Here is a 15737-nt window from a genome sequence, read left to right as displayed (position 1 = left end):
CCCTTCTGGGACAGGCTGATATTTCCATCCACCAGCCTGGGGACCCCGCTCCCACTGCGCTCTCACTTCCCTTCCCATGCAGGGGAAAGCGTCCCATTCCCTGCCCTTCCCGTGTCCCGCTGGGGGGTGTGGGTTCTTACCTGGGTAATATCCTAGAGCCGGAACTCCCCCGCCAGCACCAGGCACCCCTGAAAAAGGAACAGGCAGCATCACACACAGGCAGCCAGGGGATACACCCGCCAGGCCACGTCCACCTAGTAGTTGGCTCAGATAAACAGAGAAAGCAGGACTGCCACTGGAGTGCACGAGCTCCGGGGCAGTGCCGGGTCCCAGCTTTGCTGTGGGATTCCCTGCACCTCCCTGTGCCACAGTTTGCCCATCATTACCGTGGGGAAAATGACACTGACCTACCTTGAGGAAGTGCTTTGAGATCTACAAGTGGCAAGTGCGATGTAGGTAGCAGCATGGGGTCAGTGCACTCAGAGGCCCTGACATTTTGCTAACGGGACCCAGAAAAGCCACATGTGCCCCTGAGACTCAAGGTGGAGGGTTGTACACCCCTGAGGGCCCTGGTGAGGGCCGTACACCGCTGAGGGCCCTGGTGAGGGCCGTACACCCCTGAGGGCCCTGGTGAGGGCCGTACATCGCTGAGGGCCCTGGTGAGGGCCGTACACCCCTGAGGGCCCTGGTGAGGGCCGTACACCCCTGAGGGCCCTGGTGAGGGCCGTACACCCCTGAGAGCCCTGGTGAGGGCCGTACACCGCTGAGGGCCCTGGTGAGGGCTGTTCACTGCTGAGGACACTGGTGAGGGCCGAACACCCCTGAGGGCCCTGGTGAGGGCCGTTCTCCCCTGAGGGCCCTGGTGAGGGCCGTACACCCCTGAGGGCCCTGGTGAGGGCTGTTCACCGCTGAGGGCTCTGGTGAGGGCTGTTCACCGCTGAGGGCTCTGGTGAGGGCTGTTCACCGCTGAGGGCTCTGGTGAGGGCTGTTCACCACTGAGGGCCCTGGTGAGGGCTGTTCACCGCTGAGGGCTCTGGTGAGGGCTGTTCACCACTGAGGGCCCTGGTGGGGGCTGCACACTCCTGAGGGCCCTGGTGAGGGCCGTTCTCCCCTGAGGGCCCTGGTGAGGGCCGTACACCGCTGAGGGCCCTGGTGAGGGCTGTTCACCGCTGAGGGCCCTGGTGAGGGCTGTTCACCGCTGAGGGCCCTGGTGGGGGCCGCACACCGCTGAGGCAAGGGAGTACCTGGCTGTCCTCCCTGGGGCAGGAGTCTGGCCTGGCTCTAGCTCCTATCCAGCTGGTGTAAGACTCCGGGGAGAGTCTCCTCGTGGTGGGGGACAGTGTCCCCAGGCCCTGTCTGGGGCTAACAGGCCCGTCTCCAGGGCCCTGATCTCTGGGCAGCTGAGCATGCTGCAGGGGGAAGGGCTCGGCTCTGGGATGTCGGCTTTTCCTGTAACACCCCACACAGCTGTGCTGTGGGACAGCCCCAGAAAGGGGGAGGCCCACGGTTGTGTCAGTAGAGGCAGCCCTGCTGCAGTGTCTGTGCCAGCCCAGTGCTGCCTGGGATTCAAGCCAGCATCATTTCTCAGGCTGGAGAGGGGAGCTCAGCTACAATGAACCTGATTGCTGCCATGAGGCTAGGAGAGCCCCAGCTGATGTCCTCAGGCAGGATCCCACCGACAGCTGTCCCCATGCAGAGCAGGGACAGGGCCCACCTTTGCCTGCCATCGCCCTGCTCCTAGCTAGTGTTAGACAACCCCGGGGTGCTGCTGCGTGAACCTCCATCCCTTTGCATAGAACCATACGCTTCTGTTGACAAGCTCTCTCGTGTGGACTCAGAGCTGGGAGGGCTGTTGTATTTAGAGTGAACCCTCCGTCCGGCAGTTCTTGGCCTCTGCTGAGTCTCCCAGACTGTACAAAATGGGCCGTGGTGTTTGGGATGTGCGAGCTGGAGTTCCAGGGAGTAGCCCAGGCCCAGATCACTAAGCGCCTCGAAGGCAGGACCAGGACCTCCTTGCAGGGAAGGCAGAGCAGAGGATGGGTTTTCTGTGCTGAGCAGGGAGCCCGGGGCTGCCATGCTAGGCATGGAGTTCTGCCCGGGGTGGCCTAGTGCGACCTCTGTGTAAAACGGGGCATGAGGCTTGCCTGCCTGCCCTGGGCAGGGCCTGCATCTGGAAGGGCTCAGATGTCCTACCTGTTGCCTGCAGGAGCTGGCCCGGTCCCAGCGTGCACAGCTGCCCCAGGCAAGAGCTGGTCTGAGGGGGCATTGCTCCCACATTGGAGAGGGGTGATGAGTGGCAGCCCTGCTCCCACATCCGCCCAGCCCATGCATCAGTCTCTACCTAGCCAGGTCCTTCTGGGCCAGCCAGCCCAGCTGGGTTATGTTCTTCGGGCGCGGAAGCTGAGGGAGTCACTAGCAGCTGCCCAAACAAACATGCCCAGCAGATGGCGTCGAGGGGCTGAGACAGCGCCAGCCTGCCTGCGGCTGCTCTCACTGCTGGGCAGTTTTATCAGGCTTTGGAGAAGTTCTCGTTTCCTTCCCAACGCCCAGCCCGGCGCCCTACAGCTGCCTTCTCACCCGCTCCAGCCAGGGACACGGACACGTGTCCAGCTGGGACAAGCCTTCCAAGCGCTCCATGCTCCAGCTGCTTCTGCCCCGGGGGAGGAGACAACGTCCTGCCTGAGCCATAGACAGCCCCAAGACATAGATATAGACTCCCAGCCCCCAGGCACGCACAGGGCACTAGTGCCGGGGTTCACACTCAGCCCCTAAGCACGCACAGGGCATTAGTGCCAGGGTTCACATTTCCAGACCCAGACACACAGGGCTAGTGCTGGGGTTCACACTTCCAGACCCAGACACACAGGGCACTAGTGCCAGGGTTCACACTTCCAGACCCAGACACACAGGGCACTAGTGCCAGGGTTCACACTCACAGCCTCCTCCCCCACAGAGGGCACTAGTGCCAGGGTTCACATTCAGCCCCCAAGCGCACACAGGGCACTAGTGCCAGGATTCACACACACAGCCCCTAAGTGTACATGTAACTCACACACCTCCTGGGTGTGGTGTTCTGTCTCATCTAGTGGCACTGAGACCACGTAGAGAGACATTAATGAGTCTGTTCTACAGCCTTAGCTAAGGGCCATATGGCTTTTAGCTCATGCAGTAGAGGCTCATGCACTAAGCTCCAGAGGCCCCAGATTCAATTCCACCCGCCAACGACCATGCTCTGTTGGCGTTACACACACAGGGCACTAGAACCAGAGTTCACACTCCCAGCCCCCAGGTACAGACTGGGCACTAGAGCCAGGGTTCACACTCCCAGACACACACACAGGGCACTGGTGCCAGGGTTCACACTCCCATATCCCAGGTATACACTGGACACTAGTGCCAGGGTTCACACTCTCAGACTCCAGGTACACACAGGACACTAGTGCCTGGGTTCACACTCCCATACCCCAGGTATACACAGGACACTAGTGCCAGGGTTCACACTCCCAGGCCCAGACACACACACAGGGCACTAGAGCCAGGGTTCACACTCCCAGGCCCAGACACACACACAGGGCACTAGAGCCAGGGTTCACACTCCCAGGCCCAGACACACACACAGGGCACTAGTGCCAGGGTTCACACTCCCAGACACACAAACAGGGCACTGGTGCCAGGGTTCACACTCCCATACCCCAGACACACACAGGACACTAGTGTCAGGGGTCACACTCATAGCCCCAGACCCAGAAAGGGCACTAGTGCCAGGGTTCACACTAGCAGTACTGGATGGATGACAGAGTACAAGAATGGGATCCATGAGTTATAGGTGCCATCCCCACCTGTGCCAATGAATTGCCAGGCAGCCTAGGGGTTTCCCCTCATGCCTTGGGAAAGCTGCCCCACGTGTAATGTGAGGTAGCTCTAGGTGCCCCTGATGGGGTGGGAAGGTCACAGGAAGGCAAAGTGTTTTGAGACCCTTGGGTGTCAGGCCCTGGAGAAGGCAAAGCCCAGTGGATCTCTGCTGCACTGCCAGGCGCTTGCATGCCCAGGTCCGCAGCCCTCGGCCCGCACAGCTAGCACAGAGCCTGCCTAATGTGGAGCACATTACACTGAGCCTCCGCAGGCTTTGGAATTGGTTCCAGATTCCAGACCAGCTGATCTCACTTTGCGTGGAATTCGGAGCCTGATAACACGTTCCCCCAGCCAAAGGCACTCATTCCAGTCCTCGCTCTCCTGTCTCCCCATCCGTCTGTCTGTCTGTCCCTCTCGCTCCCCTGGCCTGCCCTGCCCCACTTTCCCTTCGCGGAGGCTGCGCTATTGGCTGGGATGAATGACAGGGCTCTGACCTTTTCAAACAGGGATTAGAGCCCTGGCTCCCGCCCCACTCGCTTCTCGCTGGCTCGGAAAAACAAATCCCAGATAATTCCTTGTTTAAAAACAAACGCAAAGTGTCCATGCGGCTCCTCCCTGTCCTGCACTGCAGGCCAACGCCAGCCTCAGCTGCTGCAAACGTCTACCAGGGAAGCTCCCCAGACTGGGGTGCAGCTGGGATGCCAGTGCTGCGAGGTTCCCCATAGCAGTGCCTTGTCCAGGCCACAGACTCACTCTGAGGGCCAACTGCAGCCCTGCCGTAAATGGCAGAACTGCACTGATGTTTGCACCAGGCTGCAGCTTGGCCCTGTGAGCCATGTGCTGCGGTGTGCACCCGGGGACCCAAGGCTACAGGAAGGGACAGCCTAGCAAGGGGAACTCACCTCCCGCCCACCCCTTCCCTGGCTGCTGAGAGGAGTGGGGGAGCTGAGGTGGGAGCAGCTTGTATCTGGCTGGGGGCCTCGAGGGGCTTCAGGACTCCCCATCAGTAAGCCGTGCAGCCCTGGCCCTGGAGAGCTGTCCCAGTCTGCTGCCCTGCCTGCTGGGAGAGAGAGGGGAAGGGGGACAGACTCATTCTAGGGGAAAGGGAGACACTCCCAGCCAGAATCCTGGGGGAACCAACGGCTCCTCAGGTCCCTCTCCCCTCCTGGCTCCCGCTCTGGGCTGGTCACCGACAGGGCTCCACACACTGTCTGCCTGGTGCCGGCCCTGCCCGGGGACATGGGCTCCTTTTGGGTCCGAAGATTCCCTCTTCCCAGCACTGTGTCACCACATGATGACGGGTGCGCTCCCTCTCCCCAGCGGATTCTGGGCTAACTGTCCCGTGGGGGGCAGCGTGAGGAGAGTGCAGTTGGGGCTCTCGGGGGAGCCCCTGTCCCCTGCCTGCAGGGCTCAGAGCCCAGGGCTCATTGCTGCCAAGCTGGTTATTGTGTCAGCGGGAGCTCTGCGCGTCAGGCAATGGTTCTCTGGCACGGCTGCCAGCGTGACACGGGGCTGAGGGCGTGTGGCTGCCCCAGGGCTCAGGGGAGCCGCAGGACTGGTGCTGGGAGGAATGGTCTCACACGGCGGCTAATGCGACCGGCTGCCCAGTGCCAGCTGGGCTGGGAAGAGGGCATTCCTCAGCAGGACTGGAGCCAGAGGCTCCATTTGCCCCTCCAGAGAGGTCAGAGGGGGTAAAAGTCTGAGCCTTTGGCCCCCAGTAAGTTCTTTGGTGCTGAGTCATCCCAGCCCGGCCTCCCTGCAGAGTTTGGGTTCCCAGGAAGAGCAGTCTGAGAAGGCCGGGTGTGAGGAGAGGAGCCGGCAGTCAGCGGGGACATGACCCATCGGCAGGAGCTGGCCCTGTGCTGGTGCCGCTTGGTGCAGCACCTGGCACCACCACACACATGACAGGAGCCTTCCTGGAGCCACGGCTGATGCATGTCTCTGCCCAACCTGGGTAGGCTGGGGTGGGAGGCTGGAAGCAGGGCATCCTTCCTCCCAGGTCTAGTTCGCCTTTGCCCCAGTGCCCGCTCCTAATTGGTGTCACTCCCCAGCACCAAGGGAAGGTCCCCTGTTAACTCAGGATTTGTCACCGGGGCAGGCATGTTCTGTGCAAACTCTCTTGTGTCCGGCACCTCAGCCACGCTTCTCAGCTGCTGGGCAAAGGGCTCCATCCATCAGGCTTATATGTCTCTCCTGGCGCCCTGCTACCTTCAGCGTTATCTCCCACTCAGCCCTCCTCACCAGCTGTTCACTGACTGGCTGTCATAGAGGTTTCCATTTCTCCTAGGCTCTGATCCCACCTTCTCCCGAGTCTGCCCTTCCCAGACAGGGCTGAGAGGGTTGCTGAGCTGCATGAGGAGTGTGCCAACCTCCCCTGGATCTTGGCAAAGCTCACCGGGGCCTTTTGTGCTGCTGGGCAGGGGGCCATTGCCTGGCTCGGCAGGAGGGTATTGGAATCCTACAGTCGAAAGAATATCAGGAGGTGACATCTACTAATGGCAGACTCCCCCGTTCTGAGGCCGGTTAGCTTGGCCCATGGCTGGACAAGATGCATCAAGCTGGCTAGTTCATACCCCAGCCCCGTGATACTGACAGCAGTGAGTCCCAGGCCCCAGCTAGCAGCCGGCTCTTCACTGCGCGCTCTGAAGAGCCCACGGGTCAGATCTCTGAGGCGAAAGTGTGGCAACTTCCCTGGCTCAGCGTGGCCATTGCTGGTGCCAGATGTTGGCCGTCCTGCCCTTTTGTTGGAGCGAAAGGGTAGCTTGGCCTCCCAGCCTGGGCAGACAGATGTGCTAGCGGGGCTCAAGCTAGCTTGCTGGAAATAGCTGTGTGGGCTTGCCCTGAGAGGCGAGTGACTGCTTGGCAACCAGAGGGCTTCCTTCACCTCTCTGTCTCTCTGTGTCTGGGGCAGGAGGGAGCTGGCCACAGACCTTCCAAGGAATTGAAGAGGTTTCAGTAATGTGCTTGCCCTGGCTTCTCTCCACAATCATCTCAGGGCAAATGTGAGTCAGCGGCTCTGAGGGCCTGCACGTGCAGAAGCTTCTGGATGCTCACCAGCGGCGTTGAGATACAAGACCCTGCCCCATATGCAGCATTTTGGGGCTTAGCAGAGCTCTCTTCTGGGCCACGTGATGTCCTGGGCCTGGTGCATGTGATTTGAACATGGGGCTGTGTCCCAGCCCAGAGCTCTCCACCTGCCCCGGGCCAGCAGCAAAGCCACACGCAGCCACGTGTCCACCTGCCATCATTTACTGCAATGGTGGTGGAGCTAGCTGAACAATGCCCAGTGTCTTCAATACACAGCCTTGCGGGTTTTCAACCCCTTGGCTTTGCTGGTGCTCATGCTTGAGCTGCCTTCCAGGGAGCTGGCTTCAGACCCAGCAGCTGTGGAGCTGGGTGGTGTCATGAAGGGTTAATGGGATGAACACTGGTGAGAATTTGCACTAAAAACTGGGACTCCAGATGCTTCCCAATCAGGAAACAGAAACATACCATGTGACCAACAGCCCACATTTCAAACATGGCTGCCTACGTTCGTCCCAAACCACTGAGCACCTGCAGCTCCCAGTGAAAGCACTGCTGAAACAGACCCCTTCTTAGGAACCTAAAGGCAGATTAAAGGCCCTCATGTTAGGCCGCAGGCCCAGATTTGAAGAATCTGTCTCATGTGTCCACTCCAAAGAGCTTGAATTTTGATTTCCAAACTCTGACAACTCGCCCTGAGCGGTTCATGAATGAACTGCAGATGGCAAATTATTCACTGAAATCACTGGGTGAAAGTCAAGCTCTTGGTGAACAATTCATGAGCAGGAAAAGAGGCAAAATTCAGAGCTGAAAGCCTGGCCATCTGTGAGAACCTGCAAGCCATCATCAGGTGTGCAGCATAAGGGGGAGACACATGGGCTGAAAATGGGGCCATGCCTGCTGCACAGGTACAGGCAATAGGGCAGCTCCCATCCCCACACCCAGCTGCTGTGCACTGTACTGGGGCGAGCTCACAGCAGCATTGTGGCGCTGTAGAGAATGGAGGAGCACTAGTTCCCAGCCTGTCCCAGCAGGAGGTGCTGGAGGGACCAAGGGAGGAGTGCTGGCCGCGAGGCAGCTCCCAGCTAGTCCATCCCAGCGATGGAGCGCCCGTACTTTGGGCAGTGTGGGCACCATTTCGGTAGGGTCCCGAGTGCCCAGATGGGGCAGAGCGCATTGCACAGAACAAAGGCCTCTCTGTCCATCTCGCTGTGAGCTCAGAGACACGGAGCTTAGAGCACGGTGTCAGGAGCTGCAAGTCCCCCAGAAGCCCCCCATGGGCGGCGTTGGCTTTTCACAGCCTGACACTCGCCTCTGAGGTGCTCAGTGAGCATGTGACCGTCACAGGCTGAGTCTGCTCAAAGAGCAGCCTGTGCTAATCGCCTTACAGCGGAGCTGGGCCGGGGCAGGCGAAGTCACTGGCTTCTCAGCGGCTTGGGGCCTGACTCAGGCACGCTCGCATTATCCCGCGTGATGCAGCAGGCAGCAGAGGGATGGGCCTGGGCACTAAGAGCCACAGGTGCGATGCCCTGCGCCCAGGCCTATGGGATCCAGGCCTGGGTTGCACACCTGGCCCCAGCCTGGGCTGGGAGTCACTCTCCATGGTCCCTGCTCCCTGGCCTGTGGGACTCCTGCCCTTTGAGCCCCGGGATCTGTCAGGGCACTGCTGGGAGACTGAAGCTTGATGCTGTGGCTAGTGCAGCCTGGGCTCTTCCAGCTCAAGCCTGTGGAGGGAGTGCAGTGTACGGCTGCCAACGGGCAGCGGGGCGCCACACACAGCTGGGAAGAAAGCCCTGGCCTTCCCCACTTCCCCAGCACCCCACCTGGCAGGGGGGAGGCACACTCGGGGTCTCCAGGCATGTCTCGGGGGGGGAGGGGGGCAGCCCTGTGGGCGCAGAGACCCCATGGGCACGGGGGGAGGGGAGGGGAGTCTGGACAAACAGCAGTTCCCTGGCAGGGTCGGGCCCACTGGAGGGAGATTCCCTGCACCTCCCCCATAGGCAGGCCCAGTCCCACCGCCGAGCCAGCGTGGGCACTACCTGGGTTACCGGCTGCAAAGCGGGCAGGATCTGAGCCCGCTGCAGCCGGCTGGACAGTCACATGGCTGGGCAGAAAGCTCTGGCCTGCCTGGGAAAGTCAGACATGCTCCAGGCCCCAGGGAGACGGTCCGTGGGCTGGCACCAGCCCCTCCACTTCCAGGCAGCAAAGAAAGTTCCGCCTGCGGCCAGCCCAGCCTGCAGCACGGCCCCCGACACACGAGCGCACTGCGCTCCTGCCACCTTCCCCGCTGCGCTGGGACCCGCCCTCCCCGCTGCCCCCTCCCCATGGGCAGGCTGGCCTCCCCCGCAGGCGGGCACAGCGCGGCTGCAGAGCAGGGCCCTCGAGAGCCTGCTGCAAAGCGCAGTCCTGCCACACCCCGCCAGAGGGGCACAGGGACCCTAGCTGCTCCCCTCCCCTGGCCTGTCCAGGGAGCATGGGCCGGGAGCCACCCAGCACGGGCCATCCTGGGAGATCTCGCTCCCCCCAGCCCAGCGACTCACGGAGAGCGCTGGGCCCCCCAACAGGCCCACCGGCAGAGCGCCGGCGTCAGAGCCACCCCACAGCCAGGCTCGCCCCACCCTGCCCCACACATCCCAGTGCCACGCTCGCCCTGCCCGCCTCCCCACAGCCACTCCAGGCCTTGCCCCACAGCCAGACTCGCTCTTCCCCACCCCACAGCCACTCCCAGCCCCGCCCCACCCGACAGCCAGGCTCACTCTTCCCCACCCCACGCACCCAGGGCCATGCTCGCCCTGCCCGCCTCACCCCACAGCCACTCCCAGCCCCGCCCCACCCCACGCACCCAGGGCCATGCTCGCCCTGCCCGCCTCACCCCACAGCCACTCCCAGCCCCGCCCCACCCCACGCACCCAGGGCCATGCTCGCCCTGCCCGCCTCACCCCACAGCCACTCCCAGCCCCGCCCCACCCCACACACCCAGGGCCACGCTCGCCCTGCCCGCCTCACCCCACAGCCACTCCCAGCCCTGCCCCACAGCCACTCCCAGCCCCGCCCCACCCCACGCACCCAGGGCCATGCTCGCTCTGCCCGCCTCACCCCACAGCCACTCTCAGCCCCGCCCCACCCCACGCACCCAGGGCCACGCTCGCCCTGCCTGCCTCACCCCACAGCCACCCCCGGCCCTGCCTCACCCCACAGCCACTCCCAGCCCCGTCCCACCCCACAGCCAGGCTCACTCTTCCCCACCCCACGCACCCAGGGCCACGCTCGCCCTGCCTTCCTCACCCCACAGCCCCCCCACCCCCTTCCCCACAGCCACTCCCAGCCCAGCCCAACCCCACAGCCAGGCTCGCCCCACCCCCCGCACCCAGGGCCACGCTCGCCCTGCCTGCCTCACCCCACAGCCACCCCCGGCCCTGCCCCACAGCCACTCCCAGCCCTGCCCCACCCCACAGCCAGGCTCGCCCCACCCCACGCACCCAGGGCCACGCTCGCCCTGCCTGCCTCACCCCACAGCCACCCCCGGCCCTGCCCCACAGCCACTCCCAGCCCTGCCTCACCCCACCTCCATGCTTGCCCCGCCCCACCCACTCCCGCCACACTTGTCTGCCCCCACCCCATGGCATGCTCACTCCGCCCCCTCACCACACTCTCTCTGCTCCCACCCCCACTCCCCTGCCACGCTTGCTCTGCCCTCACCCCACAGCCCCTCCCATCGTGCCCGGCAGAGTGCTGTGGGTGCTCGTGGCTGGCTTTGCAGGGGTGCCGCAGCTCAGGGTGGGGGCATCCGGCACTGCGCCCACTCCCAGCACCTCTCTGCCATGCTGCAGGGAGTCAAGCTTCACACTTGTTCTCATAAACCCGCAGGCGCAAACTCCTCTCGCCTGCACGTCTGCCCAGCCGCACTGGCTCCCTGCAGGGCCCCGCCTGGCTCGCAGGGGCCGGCTGAGAACTGGAGCTGGGGCAAAGGGCCCCGACGCCTCAGAGCAGGGTTTCAGAGCCCAGGCTCCGGTCGCAGCGGGACCGTCTCCAGGGCACGTTTAGACACGGGTCTGAGACTCCCTGCCGGGGGCGCTGCCGTGTGGATGTCCCTGAAATGCCACTGGGCTCTGCCCTGGAGCTTCCTGCTTCCGGGGATGGCCTGGGCCATGGTCGGGGAGGCTGTGAGCAGCCGATTCTGCCCTAGCGATTCCAGCATTCTCCCCAGAACGGGCACCTCTCCCTCCCGCCTGCGATCTAGGTACCCATCCAAGCCGCAGCGGGGCCCAACCCTGCACAGCTGTGAGGAGCCGCCTGCCCCGAGTCCTGGGGATCCGTGCAGAGAATCGTGGCCTGTCTGCCGACGGCTCTCTCACCAGAGGAATGGCTGGCCCGGCTCCAATAGCATCTGTCCTCTCTACAGGGGGCCCAGGAGTCCTGGCACCTGCATTGAGTGTTCCAGGGGTCGCTGACCCCCAAGAGTGGGCCTGAAGGGCTCTCCTCTGGGGAGGGGGCAGCACAGCCAATGGCGGCCCCCTCCCACCCACTGCCCCTTCCCCCTCTCCAGCTTTGCCAAAGCATCCAGCCTGCAAATGTGCATTGAGAATTATAGGCTGCACTTTCATCCCCTTTGCCTTCAAGAGTGCTCCACACGGCTGTGTCAGAACTACACACCCACCCACAGAGTGCTCCACACAGCTGTGTCAGAACTACACGCACACACACACACACACACACAGAGTGCTCCACATGGCTGTGTCAAAACTACACACACACACACACAGAGTGCTCCACACGGCTGTGTCAGAACTACACACACACACACAGAGTGATCCACAGGGGCTGTGTCAGAACTACACACACACACACACACACACACACACAGAGTGCTCCACACAGCTGTGTCAGAACTACACGCACACACACACACACAGAGTGCTCCACATGGCTGTGTCAAAACTACACACACACACACACACACAGAGTGCTCCACACGGCTGTGTCAGAACTACACACACACACACAGAGTGCTCCACAGGGCTGTGTCAGAACTACACACACACACACACACACACAGAGTGGTCCACAGGGCTGTGTCAGAACTACGCACACACACACGCACACACACACACACAGTGCTCCACACGGGCTGTGTCAGAACTACACACACATAGAGTGCTCCACACGGGCTGTGTCAGAACTACACACACAGAGTAATCCATACGGGCTGTGTCAGAACTATGCACACACACACACACACAGAGTTGTCCACACAGGCTGTGTCACACCGACACACACACATGCACACAGTGATCCACACGGGCTGTGTCTCTCTCTCTCTCACACACACACACGCACACCCACACCCACCCACACCCACCCCCCCCACACACACACTGATCTGCATGGGCTGTGTCATGCCTACACACAAACACAGAGTGTTCCATATGGGCTGTGTCACACATCTACACACACTAATACACACAGGCTTTGTCACACACACACGGAGTAATGCACTTGGGTGTTCTCTCTCACACAAAGTGATACACAAAGGCTGTGTCACACACACTGCAATTTATACACAGGGGCTTTGTTTCTCTCTTTCATACACTCGCTCACATGGGCTGTGCCATACGTACACACGCATACAAACACACATACATAGAGGGCTCCAAACAGGTTGTGTCTCTCATATCCACACATCAAGGGGGCTATGAACGGGTTCTGTCACACCCACACCTGCAGTGAGAGTGCTACACAGGCACCGTGTCACACACACTCACTGACAATAATCCACACATGCTATGTCTCTGTCACACAACGCGAAACACACAGGCTGTGTCAGACACACACAGAATGAGACACGTGTATTGTGCCTCTCACATACACACTGAGGTGGCTACACAGGCTGTGTCTCATGCGTGGAGGGTAACACACACAGACGCAGAGTGACATGAGACACTGAGAGTGTGATACACATGGGTTGTGTCTCACACACACACACACACACACAGTGAGAGTGAACCCCGGACTCTCACACACCTCCCATGCCTGCTCTCTGTACCCCAGTCCCTCATGCTGGCAGCCTGGCGGGCCCTGGCACCCCCAGCTGGGGCTGGGATCTTGCCTTCTGGGATGCGCTAGGGAGGACATTGCATGAGCCGGTAGGAGCCCCTCACCAAGCACCTCGCCCCCCGGGAGAGCGGCTGTGCAGTGTCTGTCAGGCAGGGATCCCCAGGGGCAGCTCCCAGCTCTCCTTGCCCCGGCCAGAGCCCTGGTGTGGTGTCATGTCCCGCTTGGGCATGGAGAGCTGGGCGCATGCCTGCCCCAGCGGGGCCGCGGGGGACGGGCCAGGCTCCGCGAGGGGCTGTGGATGGGACCCAGGGACGGCTGGGCCAAGGAGAGCCCAGGGGCAGCGCGGGCACGGCGACGTCTCCGATTGACTCGGGGGCTTCATTGAGCTGCTCCGTTCCCAAAGGGGGTGCGTGGCATTAGCAACCTGCCCGCTGGGCAGTCCCCTTCCCTTGGGGGGACACGCCCCAGAACCAGTCCCCGCCAGCGAGTGCCTGAGGTCAGGTGCCCCAGGAGAGGTGGCCCGGCTGGCTCAGGCTGGGGAGAAGCAGCTGAGCTTTCCTTACCTCCTTGCCGAGAAGTCGGGAGGATGGCGAGGAGGAGGAGGACTCCGGGAAGGAGGGATGCAGCCAGCTGCCTTGCCATCTCTTGAAGCAATGCCCCAGTCCTCCTGCAGCCAGTGTGTTTTATCCCAGAGCCGCTTAACTGTGGCTTCCAAGGCTGTGAGGGGCGAGGGGTGGGGGCTGGCCGAAGGGAGGGGAAGGGAATGAGGGGAGAGGCACAGGACACTACGTCATTACAAAGGGCAAACATACAAGCCTCTCCAGGCTATTGGGCTTTTTTCCCTTTTTAATTTCTCTCTCTTGCTGCTTTCTCCAATTCTGGCGGGTCTCTGCCAAGAGAGCGGGGCAGCTGCCAAGAGAGCCTTCAGCGAGAGGAAGGGGGAGGGATGGGCTGCCGAGCGCTCCCTCCCCCCGCACCATAATGGCCAGGCCATACATCGCGCCTCCGGGGGCACGTGGGCACGGCAGGCCCCAGACCCAGCGCCTGGAGCCTTTCCCGCCCGCTTGCCCCTTGCGGCCGAGGCAGGGCCATCGGCGAACCCTGTGCAGCCTCATCACCCTTGCCAGGCCCGGGCCGGAGCCCCTGCGGGGGGGCCAGGCTTGTCAGGGGCGCAAGTGGCTCACGGGGGGCGTGCGATATCCCCCCCCTCCCCCGGAGGCGGGGGAGGCTGGGGCAGCCAGGCAGCGAGGGGGGGATGGGGTGGCAGGAAGAGACCAAGCTCCCAGCCCCACCAGGCTGGAGCAAGGGGGGCAGGGGAAAGGCGGGGAAATGAGAGGCCAGAGATCTTGGTGGCTCTGCTTTGGGTTTCTGCTCCCAGCCCCTGCAGTTGAGGCCTTGGGCGGCTGCCAGCTGGGCCCCTGCGTCCTGCTCCCAATTGCTAATGCTGTATGTGCTGGACACCCCAACCTGAACCTGTGCTGCCGCTGCAGGGTACCGGGGGAGGCCAGCGACTCCCAGACAGCCCAGGGGTTAACCCTGCCACTCCATGGGACGCAGCAGGGCTCTGGTGGGAGGAGGGGAAGTCAGCTGTCTGGTCCTGGGGCCAGCCCATGGGATCCCAGCAGTGCCATGTGGGAGGGGACTGGCAGGTTATGGGTCAGGGAGTGGGACCCCAGCAGCTCTATGTGGAGTGGAGGTGAATGAGGATGAGGACAGTTGTGATGTTATGAGAGTACAGTGATGGGGGGGGGGTCACAGCTGGCCCATGGGGCGCAGGGGGGATGCAGACCGGGGGGTCAGAGTACAGTGATGGGGGGGTCACAGCTGGCCCATGGGGCACAGGGGGGATGCAGACCTGGGGGTCAGAGTACAGTGTTGAGGCTCACAGCCGGCCCATGGGGCACAGGGGGGATGCAGACCGGGGGGTCAGAGTACAGTGATGGGGCTCACAGCTGGCCCATGGGGCGCAGGGGGGATGCAGATCTGGGGGGATCAGAGTACAGTGTTGGGGGTCACAGCCGGCCCATGGGACGCAGGGGGGATGCAGACCCAGGGGAGTCAGAGTACAGTGTTGGGGGTCACAGCTGGCCCATGGGGCGCAGGGGGGATGCAGACCCGGGGGGTCACAGTAAAGTGATGTGGGGGTCACAGCCGGCCCATGGGGCGCAGGGGGGATGCAGACCCAGGGGAGTCAGAGTACAGTGTTGGGGGTCACAGCTGGCCCATGGGGCGCAGGGGGGATGCAGACCCGGGGGGGTCAGAGTACGGTGTGGGGGGTCACAGCCGGCCCATGGGGTACAGGGGGGATGCAGACCGGGGGGTCAGAGTACAGTGATGGGGGTCACAGCTGGCCCATGGGGCACAGGGGGGATGCAGACCTGGGGGTCAGAGTACAGTGATGGGGGTCACAGCTGGCCCATGGGGCACAGGGGGGATGCAGTTCTGGGGGGGTCAGAGTACAGTGTTGGGGGTCACAGCCGGCCCATGGGGCGCAGGGGGGATGCAGACCCAGGGGAGTCAGAGTACAGTGTTGGGGGTCACAGCCGGCCCATGGGGCGCAGGGGGGATGCAGACCCAGGGGTCAGAGTACAGTGTTGGGGGTCACAGCCGGACCATGGGGCGCAGGGGGGATGCAGACCCTGGGGTCAGAGTACAGTGTTGGGGGTCACAGCCGGCCCATGGGGCGCAGGGGGATGCAGACCCAGGGGTCAGAGTACAGTGTTGGGGGTCACAGCCGGCCCATGGGGCGCAGGGGGATGCAGACGGGGTTGGGGGGCAGTGAATTTGAGGCTAGATGAGAGGCAGGG

At 62.6% G+C, this 15737-nt stretch overlaps 1 protein-coding gene across 5 annotated transcripts in view; it reads right to left on the bottom strand.

Moving 5' to 3' along the window:
- Window positions 1–13800, bottom strand: part of ELN (elastin) — a 97745-nt gene extending 83945 nt beyond the window's left edge. For 4 of the 5 annotated variants that reach the window (XM_044993643.1, XM_044993647.1, XM_044993645.1 and 1 more), the window contains exons 1-2: window positions 13494–13800; window positions 141–188 (exon numbers count right to left, since the gene is read on the bottom strand). In XM_044993643.1, coding sequence (XP_044849578.1) covers window positions 141–188; window positions 13494–13740 — 295 coding nt within the window. In that variant the 5' untranslated portion in view covers window positions 13741–13800. Of the gene's footprint in view, window positions 1–140; window positions 189–411; window positions 678–13493 lie in introns of those variants that run through there. The other variant, XM_044993646.1, reaches the window with a different exon arrangement.
- Between the last annotated feature and the right edge of the window lie 1937 nt (window positions 13801–15737).

This window comes from Mauremys mutica, chromosome 19, assembly GCF_020497125.1.
Source record: "Mauremys mutica isolate MM-2020 ecotype Southern chromosome 19, ASM2049712v1, whole genome shotgun sequence".
Classification (NCBI taxonomy): domain Eukaryota; kingdom Metazoa; phylum Chordata; order Testudines; family Geoemydidae; genus Mauremys; species Mauremys mutica.
Note: the sequence above shows the minus strand (reverse complement) of the source record. Positions and strands in the feature narration are given on the sequence as shown.